We start from the raw sequence: 23,993 nt of genomic DNA, 5'->3' as shown, positions 1-23,993 counted from the left end.
ATTAAAATATGCCGCCCACGCTTCGATGATAGTTGAGTTGAGCGTGTTGGGAATAATCGTAACCCTGATCGTACCATTCCGCCGGCGATGCGGAATTCCCGGTACCAGAAGACGGTGTACCAGTATGACTCGCGTGCGAGGAATGTTGATGATTCGAATGACTGGACGTGTATTCACTTTGGAAGTGATTGAACTGTCCCCAGCCGAGCTGCGCCCTGGTCCAATCGGCGTTCCCTGAAATTTGTTCATCGTCGTTGCGTCGTTATCGATCTTGGCGGGAGCGAGATGCTCCCTCAACTATTGCTTCTTCGATTCGCAAACGGTAATTCGCGTTTCGCGAACATCCAGCGATCGTTTCAATTACCATCTCGTAATATTGTATACACGACAGCGATTACGTATATTAGGCACGTTCATTAAACAAAAGAGACGGTAGAACGCGTTCTAGTGCTAGAGAAACATTTACCACACGTAGCGATTGCTCTCGTTCTTAAAGAATAACTTGAGAAGCCTTCGAAAGCGAAATTCGCGACATTCACTGAATCGTTTGCTATCGAGGAGTCAAAGAGATAAAATATCGACGAGCAACGCGACTCACCTGGATTGTGAGAGATCGTGGTAGGTGCTCCGTGGGCTGCGGGTGGTTGGATCGCTGCCACTTGCCCCAGCTGCATCGCGTGCCCCTGCAAAGTGCTCAAATGCCCGGAGATCGACGCAGCGTGACCTTGAAGGGCTGTGCTGATCGTGGAGGGCACCTGGGCGACGGTGGTGGCCGGCGACATTTGCACACCCGCGGCACCCTGATGGACCGCTGGATTCGCTGGTTGCAACGCGGTCGGGCTATGGTGCAACGTGGTTGGCACTTGCGCTATGCCTGGTGGCATTTGGGGCACCTGCGGTATCTGAGCCAGCTCGTGGCTCGCGTATTGACAAGGGGTTAATGGCAAGCCCGCTACCGAGTGCGCTATGCTACCAGCGTGCTTACGGAGCCGTGCTCTGCGGTTGCTGAACCACACCTGAAATTAACAGCGCATCCTCTTGATTTAAGCGGTGGAATATTTCTAGTGATCCATCTTATTTCGAATCTAGTAATCAATGAGAACTATGGTCGCTTCAACGATCGATTATTTTAGTGCTTTCGTAACGAGTAACGAGCAGAGACATTAACTTCCTCGTATTTGATATCAATGAGTTGCAATTAGAATTTATTTGTTCGATACCACGCGGATAAGTAAGTACAATTATTATAGATTTAGATTAGGAGAATTAGTTGAATTCCGTGGTTTTTCATCGAAGGTACACATACGTGTTTCGTGGTAGAGGAGTTAATTTTGAGTTTGTCGCAACGAATTTTCATCGTCGAAGAATGAAATGGGCAACTCACTTGAATCCTCGCCTCGGTGAGACCAGTCCTCTGAGCCAGTTCCTCCCTTGCGTAAACGTCCGGATATTGCGCGCGTTGGAACGCGGTCTCCAATTGTTCCAGCTGTTCTCCGGTGAACGTCGTCCTGCTTCTCCGTTGCTTTCGTTTCAGTGGAATGCCAGGCTCGCTCTCTGTATCAGACTCATCCCCGCACCGTCCTGCTTATTAGATCATGGTGTTATCGTGTTTGCCTTGCGTTACGCGGATTCGTTTCGAGTTGCTACGCGCGTTCGCCATTATTAATTGATATCATTTCGCGGCGGTTAATAGATCGAGCAAACGACTCACGAGGCTTTATCCCTAGCGATCGTTCAAATCGAGTTACGTTAATTCTTTTTTAGAAATTCTTTCGAAAGAAACTCAGAGAGTTCGTATTAACCTGTCAATTACTATGCTATCGTAAAGATTCGTCTTTTCTTAAAACCACCCTACGCAACATTTTCCTTTGAACGCAAACAAATAGAACCGAGAAGACACTCGCAACAAATGTCTTCCCTTTCTCCATTGAATGCCTCCATTCTACGACTCGAAGCTAAGTATCCGTCGATTCTTATATCCTCTTACTGCATATTGTACTCCACGCGCTCTCGAGCTACCCTCGAACGTTTTCTTCGTGTTCGCTGGTCGACGAACGCCGACAGCTCGTGCGTCGATCCTTTCAATGCCCAGTAAAGACACAACAATATGGAATTCCTTCGAAAGTAAGCCAATAAGGATGACCACCGCGATCATTCGACGAACAGTTCGCCCCTAAGTCGACCAACTCTGCATTGTCCCATCGGTTGTCCACCATTACCGTCCAATCGAGCGTCTAGAGGTAAGGCCCATTGTAGTCGAGGATCAATTCCTCGAGATCGACGCTCTTTTCCAGTCTCCTCGGACGTATTCGAATCGGCAGGGAAACTGGAATCGAGGATCTCTTCTGCCACGCTCGATCGAACTTCCGATGATTGACGCGTCTCGCGTGCTCTTTTCGCCAGGGGTTTGTTATGACAGAGAACTGTTCGCCTCTTTTCGCTAGGGATTTACTCTTTCTATGAAACGTCTGTTTGTGGATCAGCCTCGCGAACTGGAATTAAATGGCGTTAAAGCTGTTCGATGATCCATCCGGGAATCGCTGGAATTATCGCGATTCGACTCGGTTTTGAAGTGGTATCTGTGAGTGTGAGCACTCGCCTCTTCATTTTAAGGGATGGAGAGTTTGCAAATGAGGGGGAAAACGCGTCAGAAATTGAAATTGAACTTTCAGTGTTGCGTTACCGTAATGTTTACTTAGAATTTGTTTTCTAATTAATTTCGTTATCGCAAGGAAACTTGTGCTACGCATATATTATCTCGAGAATACCGCATCCCCTGTGTTTAGTTAATTTCGATCAATTTTTTAAGTGGAGGACGTAAAGCCACGACGAGACTTGTATTTCTGGGAACGACAACGACTGGTGTTTTGCCGTTTGGACAGTGGTACCTGTCCCAAATCGTTCATCCACGATGAATAACGTCCACCCTCTTTCCCTGCGGTTTTCACTTTGTGCCGGGTAGCGACAAAGCGTGGGACAGGAGCGCGCAATTTTCCTGTCGAAGCCTCGTAGCCGCGGCGGACTTCTAAAGTGCCTCCAGTTTTAGGGGGCTGCGTGACATTTGTCAAGACTCGATCCCTTCTCTCGTGAAACGCTTGCAACCTCTCTCGTCGTGTCAGAATCATTTACACGAAACACTTCGCAAGTTTTTACTTTTTTTTGTGTTCCTCGAGATAATAATTTTATCTTAGAATTCACAGCGTAGACACTGAATAACTTAAGCAAGCGTCCGTACGATCTCTGCTCGATAGCGCGTAAAAATTGCACGAATGACAATTATTAAGCTGTTACTACAGAAAAACGATCCAATAAGCGAGAGAACTTTTATCAGCATTACGTCGAAGAAGCGTCGCAGCGGTAAGAGACGTTGCTTTTTTTCGAGGATCGAGGTAGCCTTAATGGGTCGTCGTGAAATATTGACGAACATTTTTTTCAGGGCTGGCCGAATGGCCCGCGGTGTCTCGCCACGAGGTGACAGGAATTTAAACCGGGTGTCCGTTGGCTTTATTGTAAATGCAACTTGTCTCCGAAGCATTCTTCCATTCTTCCGTTTGTCATAGGAGAATGCGGACGGGCCGGCAAAGGTGCCGCCAAAGGGATCAGCGAGGATCCTCCGCTTCGTTCGTGTCTGACGCGGGAAAATCTACTCGTCGTCCGACCGGTAGCTTTCGAATCAAATCGAAGGACACCGTTTTCGAATACCAGCGCCGATCTCCATACGCGTCCCACTAAAAAATCTAACAGAGAACCTTGCACCTTTTCCAATTAATGTAAACGTACGAATCTCTAACAAGAAATCTTTGCAACAGACCAAACTAGACTCCTATTCAAATGGACGAAAGAGGGTAAAACAAGAGAAGGACTTTAAAAAAATGAAAGACTGCAGAACGATCATTTTCTCGGTTTTGTACGGACGATACAACTTCAGAAGTGACTTCGTTTCTTATGATTTTACCAATAATGTAAAATACGTTTAAGTAAATAGCCTGCAAAGCGACAGGAGAACGCAGTCGAGCGCGACTCGACGCGCGTCCGCTTCAAATCGAACGGAGAACCGTGCGAGGCGAACAATCGCGGTGTCTCGTAACTTTTCCCAGCGATGGAAATTCATCGACACACGGGCGACACGATCAGAAGCCGATACACGGTGTCCGTTGACGCACGACAAATGCCCGGACAGTGGAATTACCCGCTTCAGACGGGACGTCCGGTTGTCCGCCGGGTTTATTCGTTGATAGGCACAATCAATATCGGCCCTCACGGAGATGAAAAGGGAGGCGGCCGGTTGAATAGAACGCGTGAAAAGATGCGTGTAATCAATTAGTGAGGGCCCGCGGAGTCGAGAGCAAATATCTCTGCCGAAGCAACGTCATCCTGAAATGTGCTGGTCAGCATCCCCGCCGAGCTGGAGCCCTCTACGTTTACATATGAACGGGACTCTTGCGCCGTCTAACGAATCTGTACGGTGTACACGACGAATGTCCTGGGACATTTGTAAATGACTAGATACTCGTCACTGGGTACGCTCGTAGAAGTCGCATCGTTGATGGTAAAATCGTTCGGTTCGACGCGTCACTGCGGTAATTCGATGGTTACGATTTCGTACGCGAATCTTGGAAATTTGTGATCGATATCGGTAAGAGTTTTTGGGGCAGAGGCTTACTTCTTGGGAATTTTTGAACTAAGTGAAGAATAGTATAGGTAGCTCTTTGACAGCACGGTATCCCGCAATACACTTTCGCTTTGACACGATAAGATCAATTGCAGGTACCCTCGTATAACACGATTTTGCTCTAACGCTATAAGAAAATTGGATGATTTTTGTTTAACACATTTAAAAACTAAATTACCTCAACCATTTCACCAGCAGCGTCACATATGCATATAATTAAGCTCAGTGTACGAATATGTGACGGGTGTTCATTATCAATTTATGATAATTAGATTGGCTAAGTGTTTGTTTGTTTATATGGAATTAAAAAAGTGTTTGTTTCCAACGATTTTTCGAAAATTGCGAAAATTGGATGATTTTTGTTTAACACGTTTAAAAACTAAATTACCTCAACCATTTCACCAGCAGCGTCACGTATGCATATAATTAAGCTCGGTGTACGAATATGTGACGGGTGTTCATTATCAGTTTATGATAATTAGATTGGCTAAGTGTTTGTTTATATGGAATTAGAAAAGTGTTTGTTTCTAGCGATTTTTCGTAACGTAACCCCCATTTCTGTACTGTTCCTAGGTTTCGTATAACACGATTTCGCACGACACTATACTTTATAGGAATCTATCCACCAGGTGTTATAGAAGGGTTACCTGTAATTTTTACCATACATATATCTACTTGCGGTGGTATAGAAACGACCTTTTGGAATTTGAAAGCAAGATGGAGGACGTGTACGTAGAAATCTGTAGATATCGTATTTCGACGAATGAATCGAGGAGCAGCGTCCTATTCGATCTTAGGGTACAATGGCACACGAGGGTTGTTGTCGCTGTACCAGCGAATCACAGTGGCGATCGAGGAAATCGTGATGGACGATCGTGGCGCGTCCCTCCGCAAAAAGGACGGGGGTAGAGGATATCGCGCGTAGGCAAACAACGCCCCGGTTCCTGTTCTGCATCCGTTGTGTCGCGGGGACAATCGCCGCTTTCCTGCGCCTCCCTTTTGCTTTCCGCGTGTCTAATCGCGGCTTGAACGGCGGAAAAGGTGCCGCACCTTCGTAGGTTATAAATCTAGCCGGGCCCTCCCTGTCCCACCTTTCTCTCCTCGCAAGCGGTCCTAGGGGGTCCGCTCGGAGTGTGCGTGAGGTCCCCTAAATGGTAACGAATGTCTTCAAAATGCCAACAATGAACCGCGAAGCGGTTGACATCCGAGAGCGCATTTTATTCCCCTGTCAACGCACCCCACGATCCGTGCTCCTTCTTTAACGCTGCGCATCGTGTCGTCGACGTTGATTTTCATTTTCCGAGCTCCAATTCATCGATCGATCGCACAGTGAATCAATTATTACGATTACAGTAATTCTCGTCTAGTTTTCGCTAAAGAAAACACTCGTGAGCGTTCGTTCGAGAAGTGAATAATCGTTTAGAACGAGCGCTGTGAACGGAACCGGAAACGTATCGCATTGGACGTTCGAAACGTTGGTAGAACCAGGGGCCCACTATAAGGGGACTGTAATTTATCTTGTTGTCAGCGTTCTTGCAACGGAGGGAAGAGGATGTCGATGAGAGAAGGTTGTCAACACGAACGACTTCTGGCCCGTGTACCTGACCGAGCTCTACGACGCGCGGCTCTCAAAGTAGAAATCAGGGCGCGCGTAGATACTCGTCGGAATTGTAAAGGAGTCACCGCCCAAGGATCATTAGCCGCGAGCACGGTGGTCCGGTCTACGGTGGAAATTGCACGCGAAGGAATTTTCAGTCGAAATCCACGCATCACGAAGGGGGCCGCCGCTCCTTTTTTCCCTTCTGGCCGCGCGAGGGGCAATAGAATTAAACGTAATGGCGATTCCGAGGGTTTCCTCGTGCGCCTTCATTTTTCTCGACCGGTGAAATATCGCAGGGGGTGTGTTTGTGATCCAACGGGTCCGGTTCTCTGTATTTCTTCCGCCACGAAGCTATCATTTGATGTAATAATTTCAGCTTTTACAAAAGCGTTATATAAGAAATTGTCGGTTCCCTCCGTGGAATAATGCGCGGTTGTATTTGTAAATCTCGCAGATTGCTAATTCTTAGAAAGTACGCCTCTTAATCAATGGCAAGAGCGCTCGCACGGTTCGTACACTACCGACAATTTATCATTATCATTGTCTTTCACCATTGGGCAACGGTTGGGCAATTTTTGCAGCGGAATCGCGAGGAATTACCAAAGGAATTACTGGTTATCAATTTTTCTAGACCCAAGGAATACAGTATAAAGTAATTCGAAGGCGTTCGTCGGGTTCGTAACTCTTACGGCATCGCGTTGATCAGTTCGACGCGATCTCCGCTACTTCTCGTTCGGCTGTCTTAAACCTCCGCGGCTCTCGCATTAATGTTTTCACGAGGCACCGGTTCACAGATGATAATCAAACGTTGAACCATTACTTGGATCGGTCAGTGTGTTCACGATCTCGAAGGGATTATACGCACGCGTGACAAGGACTGTAACAGCTTGCACCGTAACATATTAGATGCACGGCTTGATATCACGCCGGACAGGCTGCTCCTTTCCTTTGACACTGGTTCTTTCCCCTTTCTGACATACTCTCGTACCCGTGGCCCCTCTTCGTCTGCATTCATTTCCTCGAATCTCTCGTTGCATCACGATGCAATCTCTTTACAAAAAATAATATTTATGAGAAGTCTGTAGATGGTATTCGGTAACCAAGAACGTTGCATCGATTGCCAATTAATTACGAGTTAGTAATTCTACAGACAACTTTCCAAGATTCTCGATGTATCATATCGTCCAGTAACCAATGCATTCTTCGTCAAAATAGTCATTTCCAGCGTGACATGGGTACATCATGATTCTAATCATAAAAACTTCGTACCACTATGGAGAGTATAATCTTTCATTATTGGTTTCCGTCTCGTTTCATCTCCTCCACGAGGTCAACTCCCACGGAACCTCGAAATTTCGTTCGGAACGACGACATTCCGCGAGTGCCAGCGGAGGCGTGGATCGGTTAAATCAGCGTCCGAGATTCTCAGCGGCGCGTCGATCATCGATACAATCAATAAGCCTGATTGTGAATCACTTAGCGGCGTTGCTGGTCGTGGTCGACTGGATCCGATTACGTAGGAGGTCGAAGGTGGTGTAAAGGATCAGAATGAACGTGTATACGTACGACGGTGGAGACGAGAGGGGTGGAAGGCCCGTGAGGGTGAGCGAGAGAGCGCGAGGGCGGGAGGGGTGCGCAGGACCCATTAGGCTAATCCCTCGTCGGCGGTCTCCGGCAAAGGAACTGAATAAGAAGGAATGAGAAAGCCACAGGCTACGTGTCATTCCTGCTCGCCTGCCGACACCTATACTCAACCGACACTTTCGTGCCCGTGCTGTACGAGTATATCCGCTCAGAGGTGCTCCCTATATCGCGGTTCCTCTCTTTCTTCGTCGTCGCGCGTGTGTAGCTGCTTTCTTTCCGTGGACAACTCGCGACACGCCGAGGATGCGGTTTATTCGACGTATTCTACGCGTTTCTCACGTTTTCTTCAGTTTTATTTGGTAATCGTTAAGAGAAGAATGTGTTTTCTATGGCATGGTTGCGTTGTATTGCTTCCTTTGGTCGCTTCGATAGCTCGAAGAATTTAACTTTGTGTTTCTTTAATTGAATGTAACTGATACTCGATTGATCTATGTTCGCAGGTTAATCGAAGCGAATGGCGAATCGCACTACTTAAGTAGTTTTAGCGGTACCATCGAGGGTGGCCAGTGTCGAGACAGCGCTTCCAGAGGATTGCCTTCGAAAGGATTCCGCGTAGCCAATGAAACAAATTCTGCTTTTCTGCTATCCAACGAAGAAAGTATGTATTTATCTATGAATATCTTTGTTTTTGTAGTAGAAAATTCGGTCTCTTTGTTACACGTATTGTAACTATATTTTTTTTTTTTAAACGAACATGACTGACGTGTCTTTAAAATTGTTTAGTTAACTTCAACATCTTTTTATAAGATATTAAGGAACATTCAGTTTTAGTCGAACAACTTCTTCTTTATCTTTAATCGTATACGAGTTAGCCTTTAGGGGTTGAACTTTCGAGGATAATTAGTTTAAATCTTGGTCTTTAGTGAATTAGATAAACGGTTTGGAAAAATGTTTACCACATTATGTCGGGCCGTTACAAATCAACAGAATCTAATTGGTATCTATCAGGCCTCCGTTTAAAGGCAAGCCATGTAATTTGAAGGTAATAATCGTTAAACTTGGGCGACAACGGAAAGTGATAATTACAAGTATTCTTCGTAAGACCACGGGCCGCAGAAAAAGTTTGATGGATTAAGTTTTAATTAAAAGGTATTATACATTAACGACGGTCATTTACTGGATCGATGAATGCTTGGGCACGGTCGATGGCGATGGATATCTCTAATTGAGGGGTTCAGTTTCAAAAGCGGTCGGCTACACTTCCTCGAGAATGCACCAAGAACAGCCCTCGACGATTTTACACCTGTCCTGTTTCGCATTTTATTAATATTCACCACCCGATATCATCCACGTTGCCGTTTCATTAACGCGCTTTCGAATTACTCGCAACTACTTTGTCGATACTCGTGTCTAGATAACTGCAGACTAGTTAACAGCTAAATCACGTCAAATTATCAACGATCCGATAATGCGGATATGCGTGCTTCGCTACATTTGCATTTAGACAATTATTTTTTACGTGTTACAGCTCGAGATCTACGTTAGGGGATGATTATTTAAATGTGATAAAGCTTTACAAACTCTAGTTTTACTTCTGCATGCTCTGTCCCTCGCAAAACAGTTGCAGTACGACGCAATAGTCCACCAAAATTTTTATAATAATGCAAAATAGAATCATAGTACGTTGCATATAATTAATTCGGAGTATTCGAGTATCTTCGAGCACTGGCGTACAATTTCAATAACAAAACCATCATTATTCACTTATTGCAGCGGAGGAAACGTGAACAGAGAGAAGAAAAACGGTCGGAAGTTGTTGATCAATAGCCGTGCGCGGAAGGTGTGACGGGGGTCCACGAATGAGCACCACTGTCGACGTGTGGCAGGCGGCCCGTTTGATCTCCGCGGGACTCTCGCAGGGCCTCACGGCCCCTTCGCCTCCTCGCCTCTTTCCTCACATTCTCCAAGATCCACGATCGAACAGTCTACCCGTCCCGCTTCCACCCTTTCTCTTCCACCCGTTTCTCTCTCGTTTTCTCTCTAAAAATAAACGCGCTTATACACGCGTTTCTTCCTCTCGATACCTTCCGTCTCCTTCGCGTTTCCTCCCTCGCTCGCTCGCGCAGACTATTTTTATTTATGAGGCCCCATCCCTCTCCCTCGGCTGGGCCGCAACCCTCCGCCCTCCTCCCCTTCTTTCTGGCCGGGTTCTCGCACGGCCAACACGACTGACTGTTCGACTTTTAAGACTTCGGAACACCTGTACCGCTAATTCCTTCTTGTCTACCTGTATCACTCACGAAAACAAATTCCCGCCTCGTGTCAACGGGCAGTGACTCGTTGTCGCCCTTGTTCGTGCCTGGCTTCTCGATGCTCGCGAAGGTATCTCGTTGCATCGGCTTGGCGAGAAAGAAATAGCCGAAAGGAATTTCAATCTTCGAATCGTTTCTATTCGTGTGCCATGTATTATACAATATTTGCCATTTTTTTATGTATCCACTTTTCGCTAAAAATTACGCCTTCGCATGTTGCTAAAACAGTTTTGCATTGTATAAACGCGAAATTGACAGAACTATTGGGAAATTCGCTTCGAGGTATGTGATCCCTGATCATCTCAATTTTCTCGTTTAAATATTAACTATTACCAAATTAAGGATGCGATTATAGTTTGCTTTTCCAAGATACTAACGCGTCTCATTCTTTCTGTTTCTATTTCTTCTTTGAAAAAAGTAATCGCGTAAACCTTCGAGAAGGAAGTCACGAAAATGGGTGTCCATGGGTCGCGAAGGCAAATGAGGAAGATGACGAGACGAACAAAAAATTTGTAGGAAGAAGAAGAAGGAGAAGAAGAAGAAGAAGAAAGAAGAGAAGGAGGAGGAGGAGGAGAAGAAGAAGAAGAAGAAGAAGAAGAAGAAGAAGAAGAAGAACAAGAAGAGGGATAATGCGTGCCCCGTAAGATATTGACACTCCTGTAATCCGTTTGTCGGACGTGTGGGCAACCTGGCTAATCCTGCTCACGCCCACCGAAGATTAAATCCTGAAGGCTTCCAGGCTCATTCGGACTAACTTGGCCTCACCGACGACGCAGGATCGGACTTAAAGTCCCGTACACAGGCTCGCGTACGTCAAACTTCGTTCGTGGATACAAGAGGTTAAAAGCTCTTGATGCCCTCCGACGATGGATCGGCCTGGCTCTTGTTTCTTTTCCCCTTTCGCTTACGATATCGCCTCGTATCGCTACTACCGGCTCCTTTTTGTCTTATTCCTCTTAATCTTCCTCTACGCCCTGCCGGCATTTTTCACTCGAGGAGAGAGTAATTAACGCCTCGGCGATGTGTGACGCCGTATGACGCTGTATCTTTCGACGGAGCCCCGTGAACGGTGACGTTTCGCTTTTCAGTTTAATGCGACTGCACGCCGAGGGAATTGTTCCGTGACGCGGCATCCTAATAGTCGAGTTTTGGTTCGACGTTTCTGTGGGATTCCTCGAGCGCCGGGGGTTGCGAGGTTCCCTCGACCTATCCTCTCGACGTGTTTCTTTTGTCTTTAGCGAAACGACCGCGAAGAGTAGCACGGTGGATGAGATTATCGATCTGATTGAGCAATGGTCTGAGGGATTTTTCATTCCCTTCGAATTATGTTTTTGTACTTTTTGTTTGTGGTTCTATAGGTATTACCTCTTAATTAGTAGTAATATGCGAAACTATGTGGTGTGTACTTACCACCGCCCAATATACCATCGATGGTGTAGTCCTTCTTCCCATCGTCGCCAGGTCGTCCACCGCGAAGTAATCTGCTGATCGAGCTGACGCTTGGCGGATCCGAGAAACCCTCCTGTTCAAATGAAACATCAACGTTGTTTAAGTTGGAGGATCTACTTAGGTGGTAGGATAATTTTTAGCTTGCTCGTTTGTTTTCTTACGCGAGCTGTAATAAAATTAGAAAGTTGGCAGAGTGATTTTTCGAATAAGTTGTCCCTCTTCTTCATTTGGAATCTCTGCATACCAATTTGTTGGTATTTATTTCGCAATTTAAGTGAGTTTTAGTGCAAGTGTTCTTTCAATCGGCACTCGGATCGACTTTTATTAGAGATACACGTAATGGCGAATTACTCTCATTCTCATTAATAAGCTGCGAAGACAATGCAATTCTGCTGCCGGCGCAGGCGTGGATTGCATTTTCCCCGGGCATTTACGAGTTGCAAATGCAGCCTACTGCACTGCAATTTCGCGCGATCATTTCCAAAGCAAAATATACATTCTGCGCCGCTGAGATTTAACGTTATTACACATTACGGTCTGCACCGTTATATGCAAGTATTTATTACGCTTGAATTCTTCGTCGGAATGGTTGGATAGGTCGTGTGGCTTTTTCCGATTGAAACACTCGAAAGATTTCGCCATAAAGGATAATAGAATTATACGAACGACCGGCTGGAAATGTTCAACCATCTGCGATCAGTGATCACCAATTAATTAACTTCTGCAATTATGATTTTCACGATTAGAAGAAGCAACAGATAGATGGAAAGATTGTTCAATGTAATACTCGATGAGGATACGAAGAGTATAATTAGGAATGAAAAATATAAAAGTTGTTCGTTGCAAGTTATATGATTACAAATTTCAGGCCATTTTAAAATGAAAACACATATTGGTACTTTATAATAATTACAAGCACAATTATCTTCGGCTACAATCTCTCTAATACGTATCATCCGTTAATTGCTGCGATTAGGACACGTTTCATCGCCATTTTGATACGAGTGCTATGCAGACGTTTCTAAGATCCATCAGTAAGCAAAATTATGCCATCTTTAGATTGTGTGACAAATTATCATTCGTTTAATTCAATATACAGCTTGAAGAGAAGAAACAAGGAGGCAAGTATAGTGGACGAGGAATAATTAAATTGTTTTTTGAAAAAAGCACGATGACAGCAATATGAAGCGATCCGGTTGTTGTGCCATTTCTCTGGACAAAATCTGCCGGCACGTGACATAAAATGGCCATTGAGTTTTTGAATTACTTGTTTACGATCTTCCAAAACCGCATTCCATATCTTTCACGTTTTTTCATGTAACTATGGTTCATGGCCATTCCTGACTCATCGAATCAGCCGTAAATTAGTATTTATCTATAAATGTTGTTACTATTAGATGCTTATTTTATTATATTTCCGACTTCTACTGCTGTTTTTCCAAGCACAAAGAAACATGGAAATGTAGAAACACACTGTTCCACTGCGATTTTTTTGTCACTACAAGGTCAATGCAACCACGTTCTCATTGGTCATAAAAAAAGTCGAGAAAAACTGAAAGCACCTTGTATCCGGAACACGCATTAGCCGGACCAAGTAGCAAATTATCGAGCGATTCTATAAACTTCCAAGTACAAAATTGCCGAATGCAAACCGCGACCAGTACCTCGCTCCACCTCCACAGTTCGCAACCACGTACAGACGTACGCCCCAAGCATATAATTGCTCGCGGTACAATCACGATTTCGCAATGCACCATTAGATAGCAGAAGTTAATGAGACTCCGGCATCCTTAATCGCAGTCATGAATACAAAGTGAAACTGCCTCCGTTTCGAGCGAGTCGATATTAAAATCGCACTCGACGTTTTATGGATCATAATCGTCAATAAATCCTGGCGGGGAACTCGGACGCGAGTCGAGCCGGATCACGATCAATTAACAACAACAGCGTCCAACCGATCGGTGGAACCAGCGATCGCTAACGGGAAACGGCTGCCCACCGATCCCACAATGGCATCCGTTCGTTACCCCGAGACTGAGGATCTTAGCCGACTACCGTGATCGGCCTCATACACGATCGAGCGGCATCGGTGTATCCCGCGCCACACCCAGCGGCAGTCTAAAAATCCGCGAAAATCTCCGGGGCCGTATTCCCGCTTATCGATCGTCCTTATCTCGTTGATAAGAATTTCGATCGGCTGATAATCCGTGGATCGCTCGTGGCGGTGGAGATCGCGCGAAGAAAACCGAGAAATCGGTCTCGCTGGGAGGCGAGACGACGGACGGGTTGCAGGCAGGGAGGAACGGAAGGAAGGAAGAGAGGATGGAAAGAAGAAGCCAGCCGTGGTGGTGTACGCGGAGGAAGAGAGGAGGAGAGGGGACAAGGGGGAAGAGGGAAGAAGTTAGAGTGTCCAAGGGCGAAGGTGAAGGAACCGTGTCTTCGCGTTCAACGAAGATCGTGAAAGAGGCGAAAGAGTCGTGACAAGAGATAAAAGGCAGCCCGGTGGATAGAGCGTGTCTGCGCGGGGGGGTCGGTGGTGTGGTGGGTGAAGGAAAAGAAGGAGAAAAAAGGCGAAAAAGGGGGTCGTCGGTGTCGATGGCTATCTTTCGGATCGGCGATCTCAGAAACAATAACGATCCTTATGCCGTTGGTGGCGGTCGGAGCTTTAGATCCGGGGCGATGACAGCACGAGAGAGATGGACACTCTCTGACGGGGAACAGCACGGGTACGGCTTGGTGAGGTGAACAGAGAAGGACGGATGCCGCCCCGGGTCCTCGGGCCCAGGAACGCCTCCTCCCAACATTAAATGCCGTATTAATGCCGGCCACGACCGCCTGCTTCCACGACTGTGCAACGGCGTATATACACGTTCTCGAAATCGTTTTTCCTCCTTCGTCTTCGCCCCGTGCCTCTCTGCTCGCCTATACGTACGCGTACCCCGTTCCTGGCCCTTCTTTAGGCCCCCTTCGGTTCGCTCGTGGTCAGTCCTACTCCGCGTTTCGACGTTCACCTCTTCCAGCTTGGTAGGATTCGCCTCTTCGTCGGGAATCGCGTCGAATGTACGCCACGTGGTTTCGCGGTTGCTTGATTTCGTTAGAACGACACTGAGGGGGTGAGAATTGTTCGAGGAGGTTTGAGAACCTTCTCTGATAAAACGACGGGACGCGTCTTCGTCGCGCGGAAGATCCGCTGAGGGGTTCCTTTTTCTTGCTCTCGCGAAGCAACCGCTACCGCTACGAGTGTATCTCGATCAGATGCTTCGGTGGTCTTAGAAGTCTTGTTACCCCCGAGTCGTGGGTAGCTGTGAGTACAGTTTTTGGATTCTCTGGAGAATATGAGTGAACCAAATATACTCATATAAGCGACTACTTGTCTATACTTTTCACTTAATTACCGTTTTTTATTATATCGAAAAGTTAAAAATACACATATGGTAAGAAGAACAGGTATTCCTTGTTTCCACCCATTTTCTTTAAAATGTTTAAACGAAGAAAAAGTAGAAGAGAAAATTATAGAAGATTTCCAAAATACACATACATGCGTTTTATCCAACGTTTCCAGTCGACGCCAGTAGCAATGTACCATAAAGAATTCATGGGTCAGTTTCGCTACAGTTTTTATCCTCGACAAACGACCCTGGACCTCTGGTACAGAGACACGACTCGAGAGATTCCTCGATACCGTTCACGCCGTTCTATTATCTCGTTACACGTCGCATTACTATTTCTTCTTCCGATCGTCCTCTCTCTATCGACTAGCCACGTAGAAAATTATTATCTTCCGGCGCGTTGCAGCGGCGCAGCGCAGCGCCGCGGTACGCCCGGCGTGTTCGTGGCGGTTGCGATTTTTGCGATTCTTCAAGGTGTCGAGATAAAGCGGCGCACACGGAAGAGGTTATTCTCGGGAACGTCGTTTTGCATACTCGAAAATCGCGGCACGAACGAGGGAGCGTTACGCCAATGAGGCGTGGGTGTAGGCGGCGGGCAGTAATGTATTAAAGGACACGCGAGTCGCCTCGGGGCGCTCACGTACACCCGTGCCCACCTCGTGCACGCCTCGTGCACAAGATTAAAAAGCCCCACTCACTCGCGATTCTTCGAGAGATAGGGGGACCCGCTGCGGAAAAGTTCCACCCCCGATCGAGAGGTCGGCCGACGACGCCTTTTAACGTTTCCCTTCATGGAAAACCGAAACCGCAAACCTGCTGCTCGTGTCTACACGTATACACGATCGATCCAAGACGGGGAGCATTTTATGCTTCGGTTGGACCATTTCTCTTGTGCAAGCAGACGCGTGAAATTTCTTATTAACCGGTCGTTGCTTAAGCGAAAGAATTTTCATTGACGACTGGAAATATTTCGTGAATTCCCAGTAAGAAGAAGTGGAGTATGAATTCTGTTATTGATCATTTTTTATGATTGGCAGCTTAGAAGTAGACGAAATAGACAGAGAAAAAAATACATAGAACGTATCAATTAATGGCTACTAAATACGTTATCGAATGACAAGGTGTTAATGGTAATTACAATATAGGCGATCTTCTTCGACTTTGTAATGGAAGATCGTTTTTATGGCGTCCAATGATAATCGACGCTAAGCGTCTTAATTTAGAAAATGCTACTTGTTCCCTACCTTCACCAGTTTCTCTCGAATCTCCCAGGAGAATATTCCAGGGTTGTCCCTCTTCATCTCTTCGATCCTCGCCTCGATCTCGGGCGTAGCCACCCTCGGTTTGCTGCCGCCGATCACGCCCGGCCTGATGGAGCCTGTCTCTTGGTAACGATTCAAAATCTTGGAGACGCAGCCGTGAGAAACGCGAAGCTGCCTCGAAATAACGCACGGACGGACCCCAGCTGCTGCCATTTCGACGATCTTCAATCGAATGTGATTCGGAAGAGGCCGGCCGTTGATGAAGACGCCTCCGAGTTGGTTCATGCGTCCCTGTCCTGTTCAAATAAATTTCATTATCCTTCGCGTATTCTCAATCGATTCGTAATTTTATTAACGAGCTTGATTAAAAATTTGCAGTGGAATTTGTGCTAATTGGATGCAGTTGTTCGACTGCTCGTGTAAATTGGATTCTGGCTTTTGGAAGTGTTGTCTGCTTCGTATAGCGATCGACAGTTGGTATATCGTTGCTTGCTCGAAACATCTCTCAATTAGTTTGATGGTGAAATTAATCGCGATTTTATCTATCTCCGATCTCAACCGCGATACCGTCCGTCTAGACGAACAGTACGGATTTTCAGAAGGCGGCAGCAATTATTCAAACGCAAAGGACCGCAGCCAATGATCAAAGGGAAACATTATGGTAAGAAACGATGAATTCTATTGCTGGGATGATTAATAGATACACGAATTAATTCGTTCCGAATCTTCGACGCGGTTGCACGGATCGCGTGTGGATTTCCTCCAGGGTCGAAAGAATATTCAATTACACGGTGGTCAGAGGCAGAAGGAGAACGCGGCCGAGAAGGAAACCGGCGAGAGAGCAGCACGATTTCGATGGTGGGAATTGAAAAATCGGAGACGCGATTGCAGTGATTGGGCTTGAAATTAACGGCTGGAACCGCGCTCGAACTTAGAATTAGATAACGCGGAGTACCAAAAAAAGCCCGCTTAACAACCGTAAAATTGAAGATGTTAGACCGTGCGAGAGGTTGTTTCCAAGGCTAAAGGGTACCGATGTCCGATATTGTTAGTTGAATTAGCCACTCTTCCGTGCCTCGTATCATTTTCATTATTGTGCTTCGTCGTGCAGCTTGTAATTATATAGCGTCGTTAGATCGGAACAGTAGGCCAACGATGGGAGTTAATGTTATTATTACTATTATTATTCCCTCAGTCAAGTACCCTCTATAGTAGTTTACAATGGACCGTTAATAGATACATTACGAGAATTAAAGAAGTAGCGTGAGATATTAAAGCTTGCAAAGTTAACGCGTGATTCGCCGCTGGTCTGCGACTCGGAAAATTAATTAATTAATTTGCATCAACAATAATATTTAGAAACTTGTCATAAAATGCTGAAATGCATACTAAGTTCTTCACAAAAGAGAACAAATTTTATTATGTAGTAAGTACGCAAGGGATGTTCATCGAAGGGTGGCAACAAACGATTGGAAAAGTTTGCAAGTCCATTAGATTCGAAAATTCATTTGTTAATATATTCGTTTTTATTATCGCGATGTTTTCCACTTACAGTTTCTCAAGTAAACAAGTTAGTTAAGGGATGATGAGTACATAAGCAGAACACTTGCTATCTCAATCATAAGTACTTCTATTTTTCCATAATTCAAATAACTCAAGATTTTGTTTTTATTTGATATCCACGATACTTTGTGAATACATTTTCACAGATTCCTTCGACTCTTGCTTCTTTTAAATTTACAAATAGCTAATTATGCTAATGACACTGTGGACACAATGAATCCTGTTGTAGGAACCACGATGCGCAGAAAATAAAGGGTAGATTCAAGTATAATAGTAGGTACACATAAGAACGAAAGAGCGAAACGATTAAAAAGTCGTGCGTCGTTAGGATAATCCAATTATAGAGAACAGAAAGAGCACAGTCTCATTACGGCATACGGGTCGTTCTTCTCGTCTGCATCTCTTATGTCACACAGTGATAGTTAGAAAGAGGCTTGTGTAAGAGATTGTGCAAAGGATAGGTTTCTAATAGACGACGCTGCCGAGTTTATTCTAGTCACAGATGTACGAGCGGTGAAATAACTCGTTGGTAAAATGTTGTTATGAAGTGTACGAGTGTTATTGGGAAATTCTTCGCACACAGAGCTTCGTCGCAAATTACGAGAAGTTTCTGGTAGAATAATTAACAATATCGTAGGAACTTTTCAGTTGCGACGCGGATGGTCCGATTTTTAAGTAGTACAAATGTAAAAATAATCTGACTGTTAGATATAATGCTCGTTTTCATTACCGTATTAATGGCGGTCAATGGGTAATTTGAATTAAAAATTAAGCTTCGTATGTTCAATTCTGTTGGGACAACTTTCAGTGGGCGAAGATGAAGTTCAGGGTGGGGGTGGGTGCGCGATAGGGTTGCACACGAAGAAAGATCCAGACAAACAAGCGTTTATCGTGTCTGATTGGTATTATATAACCATTAATTACAAGTCTAATTGGCAAACGAACAAACTCGAAGAGTGTTTTATTAAATTTACAATTTTTCCATCCCTTATAATGCTAAGAAAGAAACGTCAATCTTACCTCGGGGTAAATTTACGCAGAACTTTCTTTTAAAATATCCTATCCAGTTTCATCAAATAAAATGACTATTAAATTCAAATATTTGAGTGTAGAAATATACAAATTCAAATTTCGCAGTCTTTATCTGTCATCTTCATCGACACATTTTCTATAACTAACAGTGCCACTTCTGCACGCATAAGACTCCATTCAAACATAAAAAATCTCTCTGGCAATAAACTCTTGTCACTCGTTAGAACATCTCAACTAACAAACACAATACCACGCGACATTTAACCCGAATCCCCTTCAACTGGACACAACAAAAACCGCCCCCATTTCTGAATCCTTCACTGAACCGAGTCCGAATCGCGCACACTCCACCCACCGTCCAACGTTCCATCAGCCTCTATACTAACCTTGAAACGGATATCCTCCAAAGATGGGCCTCATGCCGCCGGTGACGTCCATCCTGGCCGTCGATCGCGCGATCCACCGGGGTCCAGCGTTCCGCGGTCTACTCTCGTCATCCACTTGTTACCGATCCCTCGAATCGATGACAATGCGACGATCCGTTTTCACCAGGCGCGAAACTGCGCGGCTACCAGCCAGGTAGGAGCACGAGGCCGACACCGTTCGCCCGAGGCGAGACGACTGTTCGCACCAAACGGCGGCGATGGTGAACCGAGAAGGACAGTCGGGGCACATTGGCCTCTCGCGACGGGGGCAGAGCACGCGTGCCGGGATGAAAGGAAACGAGCGGTCGACGTGGGGGAGAAAAAATCGAGGGCTAAGGGAAGGGGGAGGGGGGGGGTCGAACGAAAACGGACGGGAAAACTGGGCACGGCTTGACAAAAGGGGAGAGATCGCCGCGGCAGAGGAATCGCTGGGGCCAGAAAAGGAGCAACCGTGCAGCACGCGTGGCTTACGTTGCGAGGGGTACCAGCGCAATAACGTGTCAGTTGGGCCGCCAGTCCCCTCGTGTCCCTTCAATTGTCTCCCGCAGCAATGGGTGGCTCTCTCTTTCTCTCTTCGACCCGACTGCCCGGAAAAAGGGGGACTGCTGGCTCGTTGGGACTAACGGGCATCCAGAGGGGTCCCATCCGATGGCTACGCCCTGTCGGTTGGTTGGCAAGCGGCTGCTTTCCAGTGGGCGTTCTCTGGTGTAGAAACGCCTCTTGCGACTTGCATCGACGTTCACTGGTTGGTCTGTCAGCGGGGTTTTCGCCTTTTCCGTCGTGTACAGCTCAAGCAGCGTTCGCATGACGTCGCCGCGTTTTGTTCACCGCGAGAGACTGAATGGAAATTCGCGTTGGGGTGGGCGTGAGGCGGTAGCGGTCGGCGTAATAAAGTACGCTGCTGATTTGGGTACATGCATAGTATATATAGAGCTACTTTTAAGCGGAGACGTGTGTAACGTGCCTCTGATTTTATTCATTTGTTTGATTTATGTTGAACGAACGTTTAGTCGAATGTACGAGTAGTTTCGAGTCGTTTCGGGATGCTTCATAAATGGAGCATCAAAGAGAAGGCATAGCTTCGTTGTACTATAAATAATTGTCTGAAATGACAACAATGAATTGTTACATGTTTCATTTAAAACACTCTTGCTTACTACAATATTCTTAGATTTTTATTAAAAACGAAACGAACTACCACCCTTCAGTACTTTGCACAAAAAGGGGTTTTTAATCAGACGACAACTGAATTGTAAAAATTGTCTCTCCGTTCTACGCTTTTGCACGATGTTCGCAAGAAATGAAGCTGTTCTTCAGCAGTCATGTTTGCCGGCAAAAACTTTATCCTTAAAGGAAATTCAACTCGGAGCTGGTCGCGCGTTCGACATCAATTTCAGGAATTCCCAGCGAGGATGTAATTTCGTTCGCTCGAGAACGAGGAATATTTACAGCCGCCACTGTCTGGGAGTAAAATCATAATGAACGCATGATGGACCGGTAATAAATTTTTACGGAGGCCTGCCCGGCGAGAACGGCCGCTATGCCTGTAAATCTTTCCGTACAGTAGCGAAACGGACGGGCAGCGGGAGGTCCTGCGGAATGAGAGAATGCGCGTAATGTCCTCCACCTTGGGTGCAACGCGACTCCGACCGAGGGACAGTCGCGAACTTGGCAAAATATTGCACCAGCCTTTTGACGGGGAACTTTTCGGGAATTTATGGGCCCATCGTGATCATTCGTGATCATAAGCCGTTTATGGTAGCGCAGTTCGCAGGTAAGTAATATGCAGCTTGTCTGAAAACCGAAGGTGCGGTGCGATGGTCTTGAGACAGTCGTTTTGCAATTGTCTTATAACTCTCATCATTGCCAGTTTCTTTTTTTAAATGGAATTAGATCATTGAAGTAAATCTCAACTAGCTTTTGTTTACAGTTTGTTACATCTTGAAACGAGAAGAATGTATATATTAAAATCCACTTTAATCAACGAGTAATATAAATCCTAAAGTAAATGCTTGCAGAATAAATTTGACATAAAATTACAAACATCCATCGTCTAATCGATTTCAAATAATAAATTATCTGTTTTAGTATACAGTTGAAAACAGCGTCTTCGAAGCGTAGCAGAATCGTCTAAGATCGGCTAGAGCAAAGAAGAAACAGCAACTGGGAAGAGGCACCCCTAAAAGTGACTAGACGTATTCTCAGGTGAAAAGGTGCGTCTCGAAGTGAACTAGTCACGGGTGCACGGAAGCTTGTCAGCGGGGACAATAGAGAGAACACGTAGAGGAGAGCATCGGGCCAACCAAAGTTGGCTAATCAATTTCCTCCGCGTTATAGCGTGCAGAGTGGTCCACTCTTTGGTACCGGACACACGTGACCTTGCCGCCTGTCCATCGCCACGACTTTCTCCACGGCAGCCACGAATAAGAGGCCAGGATCCTTCCGTTTCCGCTCGAACTATCGGCACTCGACCGCAGTTCACGCCGGATTTGCCGACTGCCTAGACAATGGGAGAGCACCTTCGACACGGAAACATCGGGATCCGTTTTGTCTACTTTCCTCGGAACTGCACGGAACTAACAAGACTTCGCAACACCTCTTTCTCGGCTTGGACGCGCAGCACTCGCTTTCGATAATTTCACAATAGACGGACTGTTCCCCCCCGCGTTAAATGGGGCAGGTGTCCGACGGTTAAACCATTTTCGACGTCAACCCTGATTTTATCTGGATTATGGACTGTTTCTTCTTTCCCAGGTCTAGTTGCTGGATCGTTCTCTGTTGCGAGTTTAGGGTTAAGGGATTGCGATGTTGATACCGGGGGTGGTTTTCGATGATTTGTTGTCGGTGGCTGCAGCAGTAAAATAGTTGTTCCTCTTCTGTATGTGGATCACCTATGCGTCACCCATTGGTTCCAACGAGGATATCATTTGAAATTTGTCATTGAACTGCAACAAGGGTTCTTGAACATTTATCGTGACGAATAATGTTACCTCGAAAGTGATGTCACTTTGTTATATACAGAAATTCTTATTACTCTTAGTATGATAGTAGCAAAAATTATGAAATTTCATATGCATCGTATATTTCAGTAGAAAGCAAGTAGTAACTCAGATTAGTCTTTAAACCGCTGCTACAACATCAACTGGCTTTTAATCATTTTGGTCACGGATATTCTATTGAAAGATAAGTTGAAAAGGTCGAAAAAAATTAACGCTTTACAAAAATCAGATCAAAGTACAAGTACGGATACGTATTTGGAATGTTCCCGGGATCCTCGAAAGCGACGATTGCCCGTTTCAAGGCGATTCCCGGTCGTCGATTTACAAAAAGGGGCGCATTAAAGGTTCCAACAGCGGCGCGGACGCATCGCGTGTCTTTCACCCGATTTAACATGACAACGAGCCTATTCGGCTTAGTAGTTCCCCGCTGGACGACGAAAAAAGTTTCTTCGTTCTCATATTTTCGTCCGGCGAGGAACTGTCCTGGAAACAATGTGTGTTGGAAATCGGTGTGGCCCCAGCCATAGGCGTCTTTGACAAGCTGACTGATGCGGACGTATTACTCATCAAGATTTATCGAGACTTAGACTAATTGCCGCTTTTAATAGAAATTCGTGAGGCCTTACAGAGAGGGTCTACTTAGCGGTTCGACCCTTCTAGGATGCTTCCATTCCTTTTTTCATCTTTTTCTCCTCTTTCCGCTCCGTTCCAAGTCAAACCAACCGATGGTGAAAAAGAAGCTGATTCAACGAACGATTATCACGAACAACGCAAGGCGAATTATGTGAAAAATTAGTCGGGGCATCATTTAGGAAGGATGCTTCTTGTTTCGCGGGGCTGACGAGATGATTGATGCGTCGCTCGACGGCTTTGGACGCGATTTGCTCTTGTGCAATGGCCAGTTTTATCAAGCTAATGATACTTTGTTTCAGTTTATTTCGAGATTGCGTTTTTCAGATTCAAACTAGTTGTCGATACTTATAAATAATATTTTACACGAACTAATCAATTTAGTTTTCACGCGGTGGATTCATTTACGTTTCATTCTATATATTTCATAATAATATACACGTTTAGTTCGTATATATTCTTTTTATAAATTCCATTTTTATGACACTCTTTGTCCGGTTAAAAGTGGCACCATCGCTGTTTAAGATGCACGCTAGACACACGATCGGGAGAAAGCGTGAACTCCATTCCTAATTGAAAACCGAACGAGGGGGTTGCCGGTCTGAATAGCGCTCGAAATACCGCGGCGGCGTTCTATCCTCAGTTTTCGACCGCAGTTTTCTCGAACCGTGGTCGCCTCGTTAGACTTCCAAATGGCCGAAGTATCTTCCTGATTGCCTTATTGACCGGATGAATGAGTCCTTTGCATAACTTTGGAACTGGGACACCGTCAGAACGTCGACCACCCTGTATTTACCCGGCGCTGAAGGTGTAGCCGCTTCTCAATGTTTCCAGAGCGCGGGGACGCGGTCAGAAATTATGCGGAATCCTCTGTTTGCCGCTGCCTCGCGCATTGTCCGCGTGCTCTCGTAAATTATTGGCAGCCACTCTTCCTAAAAACGCGTAACCACAAACGTCTATTCATTGCTCGCGTCGCTTCAGAATAGGAAGATTCGTAGGGAGCTGTCGAAACTGAACGACCACGGAGCAACGATTCGAAACTGATTGGGCGATAAAGAACGAGAAACGAAGATTAA

The 23,993-nt window shown here is 45.7% G+C and overlaps 1 protein-coding gene across 1 annotated transcript; it reads right to left on the bottom strand.

The window, feature by feature from the left end:
- Position 1: 1 nt before the first annotated feature.
- LOC143432923 (protein gooseberry-neuro) lies at positions 2-19,327 on the bottom strand. Its single transcript, XM_076909919.1, has 7 exons — positions 19,250-19,327; positions 16,251-16,564; positions 15,820-15,822; positions 11,579-11,690; positions 1,385-1,581; positions 599-1,016; positions 2-234 (listed from the first exon to the last, which is right to left on the bottom strand). Exons 1-7 carry the CDS (start codon positions 19,299-19,301, stop codon positions 2-4), a joined length of 1,329 nt encoding a protein of 442 aa, XP_076766034.1. The 5' UTR covers positions 19,302-19,327.
- Positions 19,328-23,993: the final 4,666 nt, after the last annotated feature.

Source organism: Xylocopa sonorina, chromosome 2, assembly GCF_050948175.1.
Source record: "Xylocopa sonorina isolate GNS202 chromosome 2, iyXylSono1_principal, whole genome shotgun sequence".
NCBI classification, from domain to species: domain Eukaryota; kingdom Metazoa; phylum Arthropoda; class Insecta; order Hymenoptera; family Apidae; genus Xylocopa; species Xylocopa sonorina.
The sequence above is the reverse complement of the archived record's forward strand: the minus strand, read 5'-3'. Positions and strand labels throughout refer to the sequence as shown.

Coding starts and splice junctions, on each gene's coding strand:
- LOC143432923 (XM_076909919.1), bottom strand. CDS start 19,301: ATGGACGTCACCGGCGGCATGAGGCCCATCTTTGGAGGATATCCGTTT. Junction 1,582..11,578: donor CGATGGTATATTGGGCGGTG/GTAAGTACACAC, acceptor TCTAATAAGCAG/GACGGTGCGGGGATGAGTCT. Junction 1,017..1,384: donor TCACCGAGGCGAGGATTCAA/GTGAGTTGCCCA, acceptor TGTTAATTTCAG/GTGTGGTTCAGCAACCGCAG.